The 17,916-nt window shown below is 41.8% G+C and overlaps 1 protein-coding gene across 1 annotated transcript in view; it reads left to right on the forward strand.

Moving 5' to 3' along the window:
• The window catches only part of Mamdc2 (MAM domain containing 2), a 144,664-nt gene that overhangs the window by 55,933 nt on the left and 70,815 nt on the right, over positions 1-17,916 (forward strand). The window contains exon 3 of the mRNA XM_042699356.1: positions 17,256-17,527. Coding sequence (XP_042555290.1) covers positions 17,256-17,527 — 272 coding nt within the window. The remainder of the gene's footprint in view (positions 1-17,255; positions 17,528-17,916) is intronic.

The raw sequence follows: 17,916 nt of genomic DNA on the forward strand, positions 1-17,916 counted from the left end.
TTCCTAGTAGGGAATACAGACACGTAATTCAACAGGTAAATATTAACGAATAATACTGATATATAAAAAGGCTTCCAGAAGAAACATTCAACCATGTTCATAGTGGAAGTTAGCAAGGCAGCCTGGAAAAAACAGGATATAAACAATGCTGCCATGTATGGTTGTGTGCCTTGTGCAAGGCATAGTTATACATGGTGGTCAGGCTGAGCTACTATTAATCAAGAATAGATCGTGTTACCAAGGATGCAGGAAGTAGTAGGGAGAGATGTATAAGGAAAGGAGATGAAATAATATTCTAGCTAAAGGATGCAGCATATAGAAAGGCTAGAAGCAGTGGAGAAACTGAAACCTTACCTTAGAGGAACTAAAAGAACTTTTGTGGCTTCATTAATAAAGGATGTGGTTGTACATGAGTGCCACACTACCTGTGCTTTATAAATAGAGGTCTGAAGGGATTTACACCCCCCCACAGGCCTGCTCAGCTATAAAGCACAATGAACATGTTGGCATAATAGAAATGGAGAGGAGATTAGAATATAATGAGATAAGATTGAAACAGGAAGATCTTATGAAGGCTATTGCCATAATCCAGACAAAAGATGGATTTACTTGGTTCAATGTGGGAACCCTGGTGGAGTCAATGACTTTGAGAGAAATCTATACCTTAAATCAGGACTTGGGAGAATGAGGGAGTTTGGTTTGGGGGGAATCGGTGCAGATCTGGAGATCGCTTGGTTGTTCACTGGGTATTTAAGGTTCCATTCATTTCCAAATTGAAACACAGAAAAACAGTCAATTGGGAGGAAAAACAGTGAGTTCAAGTGTGTGTGGCCTATCTAATTATCTATCAAATTAGATATTAAGTGTCTTGCAGTAAATAAGAGATCAGGTCAGAGAGAAAGACTTGGGACTTACCTCTGCATACGTAAAGCTGAAAGTCAGAGAATGAGTTCGGTCATTTGCACACTCGTAGCAGGTAAAAAAAAAAAAACGACAAATAAAAATAGCTGGAATTGAGATGTATTTTTCTTTCATAAATGAAAAATGCAGAAGCAGAAAGTGAAGACTGGTTAGAAGATTCCATAGTATGACCCAGCTTCGATTTCTCCGTACTATCCACAGTGACAGCTCACATCCTCAAGAATGCTTCCTATGTCAACTATGCCAGTTTGCCCATGTCCAAGGGAACTCACAAGCTACAGAACGTTCCACTTTAAAACCAGGAAGACACGACTATTTCGGCTGATTTGATCACCCTAATCACCTCCTGATCTTAAGATGACCCTCCAGCTCTGCCATAGTACAAAGAAAGAAGGAAAGACAGCGAAAAGAACAGGCCAGCTAACCCCATCCAGTAATCCACCACCATTAAACACAAAGGGAGAGCAGCAGTATTATTTTCCTAAACTGAAGACATTGATGAGCCCAGTCAAAGAGGGTTTTCTTAACAGGACAGAATGGATATTAGGTATGCAGTTAGTAGATATGCATCAGAGGAAGACTCATCAGAGTAGAGGATCAAGACCCAGTCTCAGTGAAATAGAAAGGAGGATAGAGAATGCTGAGTCCTAGAAGGAGCAGAGCAGAGTAATAACAAAAATGATTGGAGCAAATAATCAAAGAACGAGGAAGAAAAGAGCATTCCAAGGTCAAAGGTGGCTCCTCCAGTGGATATTGCTCCTGTGTGGTTTTACAAATGAGAGCCTCTTGTAAGAATCTCCCTTTAGAAAAGCCAGCCCCCTCAGCGATGGAAGAAGTCACTAAGTACATCAGAGGAAGAAGGCCAGTGTAGTCTAGTGTTTGTGGCTGTGTCTAGGCTCAGATTACCCCTGATCATGTGCAGTAACTGTCCAGTCCAAGAACGCCATGGTGAGCAGCAGGCCTCCCAGTTTTCTCCCGTTTAACCATAGGATCCTAGGAACACGGAAGTGTACATGGAGAGAGAGTTTAACCTCCTCCAAAGCCCTGCGTTGGAATCACACAGGAACTTATATGCTGTCATGTTATGCTGTTCTTTAAATGCAGGCTTTCCTTCTTTCCTGAAGCTAGGCTATATTTGAAATGCCCCACATGAGAGCTGTTTGCTCTACTAAGAAGGGGTTCATTCTAGGAGGGGTTTCTTGCCACTGGGAATCAAAATAGTACAGCAAGATCTGGCTGCTGCTTCTCAATTATAGATTGTTCGGCCTGTCACATTTCCGGTAGGGCCTGCCTATAAAAAAAACACTGCAAATCAACCATCAACCTCAGTACAACCTCTCCTCATGAGAGTCAGATTAAAGACTTCTTCTTCATTCATCTCCTCAGCCTCAGAAACAAATCTGAAGCCAAGGTTTCATGAACTTGGATTGAATGAGAATGAGAAGTCTCTTGCGTCTGGCAGGCATGGCCATAAAAGAGAGAAGAGAAAGTATGTTTACTGAGAAAGATCATGTCTGCCTTGCAAAACCCATGGAGCGATCCTTTCTAACACAGAGGAGTGATGGGAAATCTGGTGCTCTGGTCTATGGTGGATGGGGTATTGTGCTGCTATCCAGCCCCTAGGAGTCCAGGGTCTTTGTTGAAATTGGCTGCCCATGAGAGGCATCATGCCTTCTGCTCAGTGTAAGGTAGCCCATACTTATTAAGTCACTGGACTGACATTCCACACTGCACCTTGCACATTAGGCTGATACCTGGGGGCCCCCGAGCTGCAATGATGGCCCCCAAACCCACCACTTCCATGTTGACTTACTCCTTCTCACCTTATTTGCAGGGATATATTTCTGGAGTTGAGCCCAAGACTATAGGGTATCTCTGAAAACCAAGGGCTGCGACCTCGACCTGGTAATTCATTTCATGAATTCCTTTTCCTGATTTGAGAAATGGCGCTTCCACCACATAGGACCATTGGATAGGAAGAAAGCCAAGAACTTGCATTAAGAATCTCCTGCTCAGAATGCAATGTGCAATAGTTCCTTTGGAATCATAACCAATGATTTCCTTTATTCTTTTGTTGTGGATCCTTGGCCCCTGAGCCTCTTTGGGCTCAAGGCTAGCACTCTACCACTTGAGCCACAGCAGCACTTCTGGCTTTTTCTGTGTAGTTTATGGAGATAAGAGTCTCATGGACTTTCCTGTCCAGGCTAGCTTTGAACTGTGATCCTCATATCTCAGCCTCCTGAATAGCTAACAGTGCCCAGCTCAAAGATTTCTTTTTCAAAAACTATTTTTATTTTCTTTAAAGTAGTCCTACAAAGGAGTTTCCATTCACAGAAGCAGTTTATGAGATGGGAGATGCATTATTGAAAGCTATGTTCATTTTCATGTGATTAAAGTAGTCAGTTTTCTAGTTAGTGATCTATTAAATAGCATAGGATAATAGTGAGATTAAGGACTTCAAGCAGAAAGTAAGAATATGACACTCATTTTACCAATAAAGAAAGTATATTTCAGGCAATAGAGCTAGTTTTCCCAAAGTGACTTCATTTCTCCAGGTTGTGGAGTCAATACTTGGCTGACATATAACCACATGGCATAGCCCCTCCGTACCCTTCCAGGCAGGATGTAATTCAGGAAATCCGATCCTAAGGGGTCCAGGAAATTAGGGGGAAAGATCCTAGCTGGATCCAGGGCTGGAAATCAGCCCTGGAGAGAGTTCCGGGAAGATGGCGGAGGAGAAGCTGGAATCTGAACAAGCTCTTGCATAGAAAACAGTTTCAGAGTTCCAGTGAACAGTCCCAAGCCAGAGAATCACACCAAGTGTGCCATCACAGGACAGAGAGTTAGTCAAGAGAGGGGAAGCCAAGCAGACACATCTGAGCGTCTGCCAGCAGCTGCTGCTGCGGCGGCAGGGTCGCAGCGGCGACCACAGCCACGGCCATACCTGAGCGCTCACACAGAGAGTCCGGGACGAAGGAGCCAGACGCAGCGGGCGAGCGGATTCTACTCAACACCAGCAAGAACCGACAAGGAGCGGACAACTTCATCCTGCACTTTGCAGACCAGAGACGACCCGGGATCCAAGACTCCGCGTGAGTAGAAGCCCCGCTTCCTCACTCCTCCTCTGGGAGCAGAGGAGGGAAGGCCACCCCTCCCCCCCCCAGCACCGGTGATCTCCATCTTGGATACCGACAAAGCTCGGAGGAGCGGCTAGCTCCAGCTCAGGCCTTGGAATAGAGCTAGTCATTTGGCAGTTCACGGGAACTTGGCGGCGAGGTGACCTCACAGACTCAGTTCCATCCAGGGAGGGGTCGCCCAGCTCAGGCACCAGCCACTGGAGTGGCTCTCCTCGCTGGGTGGCCAGAGCCAGAGGCTGCCCCTCCCTCTAGCAGCCACCACAATCAATTGAAAAACAGAAACCCTGAGAATGGCTCCAGGCTGGGTGCTGTGAGTTTTTTTTTCACAAAATAGCCCCAGGGAAAAGCTACTGTTCCTTGAAAGACCTCAACTCTACCCAGAACCTAGCCCCATCACTGCATCCCCCTCTTTTGTGATTCTCAAAGCAGATCACCCTCCCAGTAAACTAACCTGGGAGGGGGATCTCAAAATCTTGGGTAAAGCAGAGCATTTTTCTGCCTATTCCAACAAACTGACTTAAGAAACCAATCAAGCCACAGGACCTCAAGCTGACCAGAGACTCCAACCAGACTCTGGTTACAGACAAAAGGGAGATACAGGACTCTTCCCACCCCTCCCAAAAAAAAAAAAAAAATCAAAGAACTTTTTTTTTTTTTTTTTTTTTTTTTCTTCTTCTTCTTTTCTTTTTCTTGTTTTGTTTTTTTTTCGTTTTTTGTTACCTTATATATATATAAAAAAAATTTTTTTTTTTGCTTTTCTAAAACTTTTATTAATCTTTAATTTTTGCCTCTTCTGAAAAAATAATTGTTTTCCATTAATTTTTTTTCTCCTCTTATAATTTTTATTTTAGGAATACGTGAATGTGTGTTTTCTTTTCTTTTCTTGTCTTCTTTCTCTTTTTCATTCATTCTTAATTATCTTTTTGTTTTTGTTTTTTTTTTCTAGCTCTACTGAACTTCTGATCTTTTCTTCTCACTTTCCTATCCTTTCCAACTTTTCCTCTTTGTTCACCTTTATGTGACTTAACTTTTGTCCTGCACATCCTCAGATAAACCCGTAGTTAACCAGTAGACCCTATCCCCCATTGTGTACACACTTAATCCACAAACTTATTACTCAATTCAAAACCTCTGAGACTTAAATTCATTAATAACAGTACTACCTCTTTATACCTATATAATATTTTAAGCATTTTTTAAAAGTTTTTCTCATCTCCTCTATGTCCCTCCCTTTCTCTCAACATATTCATATCCCTCTATAAATAGATGGTCTTTTAATCTCTAAAATAACATTAATTTTTACGTCTCTATTTTTTTTCTGGTCTCTTTTCATTCCCCTTTCCCTTTCTTCCCTTTTCTCTCTCTCTCTACTTGCATCCTACCCAACCTATTTCCTGCATTGTGATTAGGACATAGTTAACTCTCCCTGTGCCTTCCCACACCAATCTATTCCTATTTTTTACCCACATCTCTCCCTAACCCTAATAATTTCTGGTTTTCCAAATTCTTCTCTGCGGTTCAAAGTCCTTTAACATATAGTTGTTTGATGTCGAATAGATGTATCTGTTGAACTAGATTGTATCTGTAGACTATTGACTGTACAAATGCAAACTTTGGTTGATGGTTGCCTTAAGATAGTGTTCTAGCACAAAACTGGTGCTATCTTCATCTCAAATGGGCAGAGTAAGCCGGAAAAACACAAGAAAAATGGCAAATTCGGGTATCTCAATTCCCAATCCTGATAATCAGGGGTTAGAACAGATAATGAATAATCCAGAGGAGAGTTCCCAAACAGCTCTACAAACACTGCTGGCAAACATGATAAATGAAAAGTTTGACAACGTACAAAGGACTCTGTATGAGCGTGATAGGGAGAGAGAGGAGGCATCCCAGAAGTTTATACAGGAATATCATAAGCGTGAGGAAGCTACTCAAAAACTGATACAGGATTTGCGTGAACAACTTGAGAATACTCAAAGAGAAAGGGAGGAATGGCGTGAGCAGGCTGAGAACACTCAAAGAGATCTGCAGGAATCCCGCGAACGGGAGGAAGCTAATCAAAGAGTAATACAGGAATTGAGAGACCAGGTAGAGAACACACAAAGATCACTAAAGGCATTCATGGAATCCATTAACAAAGAGATGAAGGAAGTCAGGGAGACCACAAAGGGAATGCTGAATGGAACCCAACAGAAGGAATGGGAGCCCAAAGAAACCATAACCAATCAACTAAGTGATTTGAGGACAAACACTGAACACCAAATTAAGGAAGTAAAGAAATTCATACAAGACCTAAAACAGAGCTTCAACAAAGAACTTGAAGCCATCAAAGCTGACCAACTAGAAGGAAAAGAGATAAAAAACAAAGTAGAGAGTCTTGACAGCAGGTTAGAACATGCAGAAGATCGAATCTCAGGGATTGAAGACAGCCTAGATATTATAGAGAAAGAACATACAACCATCCAAGACAAGTCCAAGAAATATGATAGATCTATCCAACACCTGGAAGACACCATCAGAAGGCCTAATCTAAGGATAATGGGTGTAGAGGAGCACCTAGAAACAGAAGTTAATGGTCTAGGAAATCTGTTTAACAGGATCCTAGCAGAGAACTTCCCAAACATGCAAAAAGATAGGCCTGTCCAGATACAAGAAGCCTTTAGAACCCCAAATAGACCAGACCAGAATAGGACATCCCACCGTCACATAATAATCCACACAGGATCAACTCAGAACAAGGAAAAGATCCTTAAAGCTGTCAGAGAGAAAAGGGTAATCACTTATAAAGGGAAACCAATTAGAATCACCTCAGATTTCTCAGCAGAGACAATCAAAGCAAGAAGAGCCTGGAATGATGTATGCCATGCCCTAAAAACAAACAACTATCAACCAAGAATACTGTACCCAGCTAAACTCTCCTTCATAACTGAAGGCCAAATAAAAACCTTCCATAGCAAAGAAAAATTGAAACAATACATCTCCACCAAACCAGCCCTACAAAAGATTCTTAAAGATGTCCTACACATAGAAAACCAACAAGACCGCAATAAAGGCCAAGAAACTGCACCCAAACTGAGAATCCAAGAACCATAGGAAGAACCCAGTTTTCGGAGCCCCCAAGAAGGTAGATAACATGGCAGGAACTCCCAAATACCTCTCAGTCCTATCTCTTAATGTTAACGGACTGAACTCTCCAATTAAGCGACATAGACTGTCTAGTTGGATTAAAACACAAGACCCTTCTATCTGCTGCCTGCAGGAGTCACATCTTGCCCGTAAAAACAAACACATTTTCAATGTTAAAGGCTGGAACAAAATCTACCAAGCAAACGGACCGCATAAACAGGCGGGAGTTGCAATCCTAATATCAGATAAAATAGACTTCAAATTAAAATTCGTGAAAAGAGATAAAGAAGGTCGCTACATACTAATTAAAGGATCTCTCCTTCAGGAGGATATTACAATTCTAAATATCTATTCGCCAAACAATGGAGCACCCAAATTTATCAAAGAAACACTACTTTCCCTCAAATCCCATATAGATCCAAAGACATTAATCGTTGGGGATTTTAACACACCACTCTCCCCACTAGATAGATCAACTCGGCAAAAACTCAACAGAGAAACCGCAGATCTAAACAGCTGCATAGATCAACTAGACTTAACAGACATTTACCGAACATTTCACCCAGCAGCATCAGAATACACGTTTTTCTCAGCAGCACATGGAACGTTTTCCAAAATAGACCACATTTTAGGCCACAAAGCAAACTTGTCTAAATTCAGAAACATTGAAGTTATACCTTGCATTCTCTCTGACCACAAGGGAATAAAGTTAGAACTCAACACCAAAAGCCACCAAAGAAAGTCCGGTATCACATGGAGGCTGAACAACACACTGCTGAATCATGAGTGGGTCATGGAAGAGATTAGAAAGGAAATTCAAATGTTCATGCTATTCAACAAAAATGAACACACAAAATACCAGCTCCTCTGGGACACAGCAAAGGCAGTACTCAGAGGCAAGTTTATAGCTCTGAGCTCCTACATCAACAAATTGGAAAGATCTGAAACTAACAATTTAATGACACATCTAAACCTCCTTGAAAAAGAGCAGCAAGATAAACCCCAATCCAGTAGACGGAAAGAAATAATCAAAATTAAATCAGAATTAAATGAATTAGAATCCAAAAAAACTATAGAAAGAATCAACAAAACAAAGAGTTAGTTCTTCGAAAAACTCAACAAAATTGACAGACCCTTAGCAAATCTTATCAGAAAAAGAAGAGAACACACCCAAATAAATAAAATCAGAGATGAGAATGGAAACATCACCACGGAAACAAGCAAGATTCAGAACATTATAAGGGAATACTTCTCAAAACTTTATGCTAATAAGTTTGAGAACTTGACAGAAATGGACCTCTTCCTAGCAAATATTGACATGCCAAAACTAAACCAAGATGAGGTAAACTATCTTAACAGGCCCATATCAAGCATTGAAATAGAAACAGCAATAAGAGACCTCCCAGCTAAGAAAAGTCCCGGACCAGATGGTTTTACAGCGGAATTTTACAAGGCCTTCAAAGCAGAGCTCACACCAATTCTCCTCCAACTCTTCAATGAAATTGAAAGAGAAAGCTCACTACCGAACACATTCTATGAAGCCATCATAACCCTCATCCCAAAACCAGGCAGGGACTCATCAAAGAAAGAGAACTATAGACCCATTTCTTTGATGAACATTGATGCAAAACTTCTCAACAAAATTTTGGCCAACCGACTTCAACAATTCATCCAAAAAATCATACACCACGATCAAACAGGATTCATTTCAGGGATGCAAAGCTGGTTCAATATACGCAAATCAATTAATATTATTCATCACATCAACAGGAGCAAGAATAAGAACCACATGGTTATCTCAATAGACGCAGAAAAAGCATTCGACAAGATCCAACACCCCTTTATGATGAAGGTTTTGGAAAAATTAGGAATCCATGGAACATTCCTCAATACAATAAAGGCTGTATATGACAAACCTACAGCCAGCATTATACTCAATGGTGAAAAACTAAAGCCATTTCCTCTTAACTCAGGAACAAGACAAGGATGCCCACTCTCTCCACTTCTCTTCAATCTAGTATTAGAATGCCTAGCTACAGCAATAAGACAAGATGCAGACATAAAGGGGATCCAAATAGGGAAAGAAGAAATAAAACTCTCCCTCTTTGCAGATGACATGATCTTGTATTTAAAGAATCCCATAGACTCCACTCCCAAATTACTCAAGCTGATTCAAAACTTTGGCAAAGTAGCAGGTTATAAAATTAACCCCCAAAAATCAATGGCTTTTCTGTATGCCAACAATGAGAAAAGTGTGGCTGAAATTAGGAAAGCAACTCCATTTGTAATAGCCCCACAAAAAATAAAATACCTAGGAATTAACTTAACTAAAGAAGTGAAGGACCTCTATGATGAAAACTTTAAAATCTTGAAAAAGGAAATCAACACAGAACTTAAAAAATGGCAAAACCTCCCATGCTCCTGGATTGGAAAGATTAACATCGTGAAAATGGCAATACTCCCCAAGGCTATCTACAAATTCAACGCAATACCTATCAAAATTCCACCCTCATTCTTCAAGGAAATAGAAGAGGCAATCCAAAAATTTATATGGAACAATAAAAGACCCCGAATAGCAAAAACGCTCCTCAACGGAAAGAACACTGCTGGAGGAATATCAGTACCAAATTTCAAACTCTACTATAAAGCCATAGTAATCAAAACAGCTTGGTATTGGCATAAGAACAGACCTCAGGACCAATGGAATAGAATTGAAAACCCAGAAATGAACCTACAGGCCTATAGCCATCTAATCTTCGATAAGGGAGCTAAAACAATAGAATGGAAGACAGACAGCCTCTTCAGTAAATGGTGCTGGCAGAACTGGTTAACTACATGTAGAAAACTAAAGCTAGATCCTTATATATCACCCTGCACCAGAATCAACTCCAAATGGATCAAAGACCTTGAACTCAAAGCAGACACTCTGAAAACATTACAGGATGGAATAGGAGAAACCCTGGGTCTCCTTGGCACAGGCCGAAATTTTCTGAATAAAGACCCGGAAACACAACAAATCAAAGAAAGGCTGGACAAATGGGATTGTATAAGGTTGCAGAGCTTCTGCATGGCAAAGGACATAGCTAGCAAGATCAATAGAAAGCCCACGGACTGGGAGAAGATCTTTACTAGCCATACAACGGACAAGGGTCTCATATCTAAAATATACTTGGAACTCAAAAAATTAAACCACCCAACAACAAATCCTCAAAGAAACAACTGCCCAATAAGTAAGTGGGCGAAAGACTTAAAGAGAAGCTTCTCTGAAGAAGAAAGAAGGATGGCCAATAGACACATGAAGAAATGTTCAACATCCCTAGCCATAAAAGAAATGCAAATCAAAACAACATTGAGATATCACCTCACTCCAGTTAGAACAGCAAAAATCAAGAACTCTAACAACAACAGATGCTGGAGGGGATGTGGACAGAAAGGAACCTTACTTCATTGTTGGTGGGAATGTAAACTTGTTCAACCACTTTGGAAAGCAGTATGGAGGTTCCTCAAAAGACTCCACATAGAGCTCCCCAATGACCCAGCAATCCCACTTTTGGGCATTTACCCAAATGATCACAAACAAGGCCACACTAAAGCTACCAGCACAACTATGTTTATTGCAGCATTATTTACCATAGCTAAGACATGGAACCAACCCAGATGCCCCTCAGTAGATGAATGGATCAAGAAGATGTGGTATATATACACAATGGAATTCTATGCCTCCATCAGAAAGAATGACATTTCCCCATTTGTTAGGAAATGGAAAGGCTTGGAAAAAATTATATTAAGTGAAGTAAGCCAGGCCCAAAGAAACATAGGTCCCATGGTTTCCCTTATTTGCAATATCTAGTATAGGTATGAGTCAAGCGGAAAAAGTCAAATAATGTGATGTTAGGAAAACGAAACCTCAAATATGTATTTTAATGTTTTTGTTTCTTTCATGCATGTGTTTCTAACGCATTTATAATATTATCTCTTTGTTGCTTTGTATGTCCCTCCCCCACAGTGTAACCCCCGCTTTCACTATATTTGATGTCAGTATAACATGTGGAGGAGATGGGGACAAACAAGTCGTTTAAGGATTCAGGTGGACCTGTTGCAACAATGAGAAGTACAAAATGTCATGTCAAAACCAGCTTTACAATGTCGGGGGGGGGGGGGAGGGGGGGTATGATTGGGTGGGAGGGAGGGGGGAGGCTGGGAAGGGAGGTGAAGGGTAAACAAAGGAGGAGGCTGCAATGCTTGGTAAGAAATGTATGCATTATCCTGCCCATGTAATTGTAACCCCTCTGTACAGTATGTTCTCAAATAAAATAAAACAAAATTAAAAAAAAAAAAAAAAAAAAAGAAATCAGCCCTGGAAAGGAAGTTGAAAAAAGGAAGAGGAGGAGGAGGAGGAGGAGGAGAAAGAGAAAGAGGGGTAGAGTAGGAGGGGGGAGGAAGAGGAGGGGGAGGAAGGGGAGGAGAGGAGGAGGAGGAGCCTTTGTCTTGGTTACCAGTGGTAAGAGGTAACCAGTAGAAAGTCTTAGGCACTATCCTCAGACCTGGGTTACAAAGTGTGAGCCTGAATCATACCAGGAGTAAAAATGCAGGATTCCACATGAGGTCATCTAGGGTAGGATCCAGGGCCTTAGCTGTCAGAACATATCCTGATTATGGGTCACTGAGAGGTGCCTCATACCAAACAGGACATTGGTGTAGATTTTTTAACACCAAAGGATCAATATCAGCATTGAAAAGATGCTGTTCATCTGCTAATTGAGTGAATGCCTACTCTGATCCACACTAGAAAACAGGAAGAGGGAAAGATCAACTTTTCACTGTCTCTGGATGAACTGAAGGGTGACAAGAACAGAAATAATTAACATGGCAATTTACAAAGCAGGCTAGCTACCATGTATCCTTTCCTTAGACCCTCACCACAACCCTATAGGTACCAATTCATGTCTCACGTGAGGTTTACTTTCTAACATGAGGACAGAGGTGCAAGTTGTGTGCTGTAAAAATTGCCGTAGAAAATTCCTCAGGTCATACCTAGAATGCATATGGTTTCCCACCTGTTAAAATGCTGTATCTGTTTTATGAACAATGCAGCCACAGTGTCTCTCTGGGTTGTGATCCATATTTTCTTTGGAAAGTAATGAGATAAGCTTCCCGTGAAAAATATGTCAGCCTGAGCAGGGGTTGGACTAATTGCAGTCGGTTTATTGTTTCCTGATTATAATGAGTGCTTTTCCAAATGCTGGATGTGTGTGTGATGAAGTCTATTCTGTTATTGTAGCCATTTTGCAGAAAAGAAACGAATAATCCAATTCATCTAAGCATGCCAAAGTCTTAACCTGTGCAAGGCTATACATTCAAAACCTTGGATGGGCTCAGAATTTTTTTTAATCTTATGTTCCTGGAAACAAGAAAGATTTGCCTTTCCTTGTTTTCTAGAGCCCGTGTGAGAAAAGACTTGTTCAGACTCCGGAGCAGATGGAATCTTTCCTTTTGGGCAACATGATTTAATTATTGTCCCTGATTGCTCAATTAATTTTAAAAAAACTATCTGTTTGGATGTGTATGGCCCTCTACAAAACCCGTAAAGATTTTTATCCTTTCCAATAAATGTATCATCAATCAGTTCAGATTCCCTTTAGCAGCTGCGTTTGAAGTGAATCCTTCCCTTTCCTCCAGACTCCATGTGTTCACAGTGGAGTTGGGAATCTCCTCAGATGTGTCCAGATGTGAGCTATATGCAATCCCTGTGTGACTCTAGTCATGTTTTGCCTTTCTATTTTAGATGTTTAAGGTCTCTGTCTACTCTCATTGGTTAAGATGATGGGGGAAAGGAGTGGCATCAGGAACATGGTATAATAAAGACTAGAAAATCCTTTCCCTTAAACAATGGCGAGATGGTGAAAAGCAACTTTTCATTTACTTTTTTTTTCTTTTTCTTTTCTTTTCTTTTTTTCCTTCTAGTTCTAGGGCTTGAGCTCAGGGTCTAGTCACTGTCCCAAAGGCATTTTTTCCTCAAGGCTGGTACTCTAACATTTTGACTCACACCTCTACTCTTAGCTTTTTTTCTATTTAATTAGAGATAAGAGTATCAAGGACTTTAAACTGGCTTTCAAACCTCAATCTTGGTATTTCAGACTCCTGAGTAGTTTGGATTACAGGCATGAGCTACTGGAATCTGGCAGAAAATCAACTTTCTTTCTTTTTTTTTTTAAACTCTGGGTCTGGGCACTGTACCTGAGCTTCTTTTGCTCAAAGCTAGTGCTCTACTATTTCAATCACAGCACTACTTCTGGCTTTTTTTTTTTTGAATAGTTTATTAGAGATAAGAGTCTCACAGAATTTCCTGCCTGGGCTGGCTTCAAACCATGATCTTTCGATTTCAGCCTCCTGAGTAGCTCCAATTTAAGGCACGAGCCACTGGCACCCAGCTAGCTCCCAGACTGAGTTGTTGCTGTCATTGTTTGTTTTCTACCCTGTAGTACAAGGACTCAAACTCAAGGTTGCTCACAGGTCAGGCAAGCATTTTCCACTGAGGATCATCTCCAGCTCCAATATTATGTCTTTGTTTCAGGTAGAGCCCTCCAAAAAGGAACCAATATTTATTTATTTGGTTGGTGGTTTATTTAGGCTTGAACTCAGAGCCTTCAGCTCTTGCTGGTTTTTTTTTTTTTTTTTTCACTCCGGACTGGCATTCTACCATTTGGGCAATCCCTCCACTTCCATCTTTTTGCTCGTTAACTGGAGGTTAACCAGAAATTAGCATCCCCAAATCTTGTCTGCCCAGGTTAGCCTGGAACCATAATCTTCCGATCTCAGCCTCCTGAGTACCTGGAATTACAGGCTCTGCCACCAGCTGGCCTCTAACTCTGATCCTCCTGCCTCATCCTTCAGAATGATGAAATTGCAGGCCTGTTCCATCATAACCAGTTTAAGGAATTAGCTTAAACTATTCCCAAACTACCCAGTCCCTCTTCTAGGGGACCCAGAGTGAAGTTTGCTTATTATAATTTCATTATAATGCCAAATTCTCTTCCAGAAAATCAAATTTTTAAGCCTCTGAAAATCAAAGACTTGCAACACCAGGGAATTAAAACATACACCTACAGGAAAACTTATATATTGATGCTCTTAATAGCATTATGATTCATAGTAGCAGAAAGATGAAACAATCCAAATTTCCATCAAGTGGTGAGTGGATAAATAAATAATGGCATATCTATAAAACAGAATATTCTTCAGCCCCAAGATTACTCTTATATGAAATGTAATACATACTGCAATATGGATGACCCTTGAAAACATTCTAAGAGAAAGAAGCCAGTCACAAAGGAAACATAGATTATATGAGGATATGTCTAGAAAAGACAAATCCATACAGACAAAGTAGATTGATAGTTTCTAGAGGATGGGGACAGGGAAATGAAAAATGTCTATCAATGACACTTGGTGTTTGCACAACTTTGTAAATAGACTGAAACTATTGAATTGTACCAGGCACCAGTGGTTCATGCCTATAATCATAGTTACTCAAGAGGTGGAGATAAGAAGTTTGTGATTCAAAGCCAACCTAAGCAGAAAAAGTCCATGAGGCTCTAATCTCCAATTATACCACCAAAAAGCCAGAAGTGAAGCTGTGGCTCAGTGGTAGAGCGGAAAAAGCCAAGCAAGGGCCTAAGACCCTGAGATTAAGACTGGCACATGAAGGAGGAAAAAACACTAGTGAATTGTATAGAATGGGTGCATTTTAGGCATGTGAATGATTTCTAAGGAACACTTATAGATGCCAATCTCATGAGGATAGAATAAATGAAATATTTCACTGTAATTCGGTCTTTGGCAAAAATGATTCTCGTTAATAAAGTAAGGAGAACGGATTTGCAAAGTTGTTTTAGAACAGTAATTTAGTTGGACACTGCACGGGGAAAGTTGAGTCCTTGAATATGAATACTTTGCTCTTCTGCATTCACTCTAAACTGTTTTCAAATTATGTCATGTCCTTTCTAGCTCAGAGTAACTGTCACATGACCACAAAATGCACGCTTGCATTGAGACCAAAAGTGGGGGTTACCAATAGTATGGGTTCAAATGCCAATGTAGACTGATGAGCGGGGGCTGTAAAGACCCTATATTTAGTGGTAGCCACCACTGCTCTAGGCCAGGCATGAAAAGTATATATTTATCTGGAACTTGGCAGTTGTAGTAAAAAGTAGTTAGCACTGGTGCTGGTTAATTGAACTAAGAAAAGTGTACTCTTTTACTAAGTAAATACAAAATCAGTTGGGTTAATAAGCCTTTGGATGCCCTGTAGGACAGCCTCTAGACACATTCACAGGCAAGTCTTAAAAAAAAAAAAAAGAATTTCCGGTGTATAATTTAAATGTGGCATCCCCCATATCCATCAGCACCACCCAGACCTACTGGCTAAAAGGAGAACACTCTGTTTGAGTATGCCCTCAGAGTGAGCACCCCAACTCAAATTTGAGAACAACTGCTTCAAGATGAGTTGTTCCCTTTGGGAGTAGGCCATGGATGGAAGGTTGGGGAGACACTGGAACATGCAAGAATCGAGTCTCCGTGGCAGCAAAATCAGCATTTGCTGTGAAGATCGATGCGATTCCCTAGGAGCTTTCTTTCTCTCCCTTGTTACGCCCCTTCCTAACTCTCTTACTTCCTCAGAAAAGATGGAAAGTGCTTTCTGCATCTTCCCCATCCATCACCACCCCCATCTCCATCATCCCGCACTACCAGCCTGTTGGGACCTCCTTCTTCTGCATCAGTAGCAGAGTGGGGGAAAGAAGGTGGAACACATTCCCTCAGTGGCAATTCAACAATCCGTTGGCATCTGGGGCCCCCAGCTTAATGCTTTGAAACCCCAATGGGTCTCCAAACTTGCAAACACACATGTCACACTTAGAACAGCGCAGGCTCCTCCTGAGTGTCGCCAGCATGCAGAAGGTGTTGATGGTAGCCGTGGTTGCAAGGGTCAGACTTTCTCACAGGGAGTTGCCTGAGTTGGCTCCGGAAGCGGTTAGTGTTTGTACCCGCGAGGTGGCTCCTATGTCCAGAAGATGGCCATCTGGAGACCAATCTCAAGTCTGAAGCCCGCTCAGAGTGAGCAAATCTCCCTGAAGACCATGGCACACATGCATCCCACATGGGAGGCTGGTCCTCGCTGGCCTCTGCTGGGCTCTCTAGTACTGATCATAGAGACAGGGACTCTGGCTGGTATAGGAAGTCAGGTGGCTAGAGTGTTGATTGGAAGGCTCTTGTCGATATTATTAGAGTACAAAGAGAAGATGGAGGAGGGAAGGGAAATAGAGAAGGATAGAGAAAGGGAAAGGAAGCGTTGAGGAGAAAGGGACTAGGAAGGAGGGGGAAGGAGAGGAGGGGACCCCTATGCACCGTGTTTTGTACATGCTTCCCTATTGAGCTATCAGAACTGGGCAGTCTGGCTCTGGAAGAGTCTAGAGAGAGACACTTTATTTCTACATTTTAAAAAATAGACTTCGCTCGGAACTGTTTCAGCCTAGGCCTCAGGACCAGGCTGAGAAAACTGCATAGACTCAGTTTACCACGAGGATCTCAGATAAAGGCGGATGAACTCGCTAAGCATGTGGGGCGCTAGGAGGGGACAGAGTGGAGTCCACCAAGTCACTTGGTCTCCAGTCTGGGGAGAAGCCCCCCTCCCAGGATCAGTATCCCCGAGCCAAGAACCACCCCCTCCCCAGCCCTGCAGGGAGACAGGTGCAAAGTGTTAAGCAGACCTGCCATGAGGTAATGAAATCCAGTAGGCACTTGAACTCAGGGTCAGGACTAACGGGAAGTGATGGGTTGGGGACGAGCTGGGGAGCACACGCCACCCCCTGAATTGGCACCCTACTCAGCCTCCGGCTGCTCCTGTCATGTGGAAAAGTGGCCCCTGGCCACCCCATCATTGAATGTCGGGGATCCCGTGTGCAGGCTGAGCTGGGCTGCCTGCAGATCTAACAGACCCAAGCTATGGCTTTTCCCAAGTCGCATGCACACAAGATGGATGGATCCCTTCCTTGTGTTCTTTTCTCTTTCCAGGCCATTATGTTTATGTGGACACCTCCTTTGCCAAACCAGGGGAGAAAGCCGTGCTGCTCAGCTCTGACTTACAGGCGGAGGAATGGAGCTGTCTCCGCCTGGTCTATCAGATAGCCGCGTCCTCGGGGTCTCCGTCAGATTCCAGCCAGCTGAGCCTCCATGTGAGATTTGAAGATGAAACTTTTGATCGCTTGCTTTGGTCCACGAAGGAGCCCTCAGACAGCTGGCTCATCGTCAGCCTGGATCTGCAAGACAGTCCCAAGAAATTCAAGGTAAGTGGAGTTTCGGTCGAAGAGACAAAGCACATGAGATGCATTTTGTGCTAGCTGAGATCTTAAACTATGTGAGTTTCTTCTATTTAGGTTCGTTATATCGTTGAAGATCATTACTAAAATGTAAATTCATCTGTTGTTTATTCTTCAAGAAAGTGCTATTTAAATGAGACTTCTGTAAGAATTTAAATTCTGTACGGATTTAATTGGAAGTGGATTTTGTAATGGGTTTGCTGGCGTATTCTTATTTCATACGATTGCCTTCATCCTTCTTTGACTGTGTGTGGTAGGTGTATAGATGATCATCCTTGTGGTTTAATAGCGACAAAATTTGGGTGAGCCATTTTAATAAAAGGAAAAAATGGAAAGTACTTAGGAAGAGAGAAAAG

This window comes from Dipodomys spectabilis, unplaced genomic scaffold (assembly GCF_019054845.1).
Source record: "Dipodomys spectabilis isolate Male_0828 unplaced genomic scaffold, ASM1905484v1 ptg000241l, whole genome shotgun sequence".
Taxonomy (NCBI): domain Eukaryota; kingdom Metazoa; phylum Chordata; class Mammalia; order Rodentia; family Heteromyidae; genus Dipodomys; species Dipodomys spectabilis.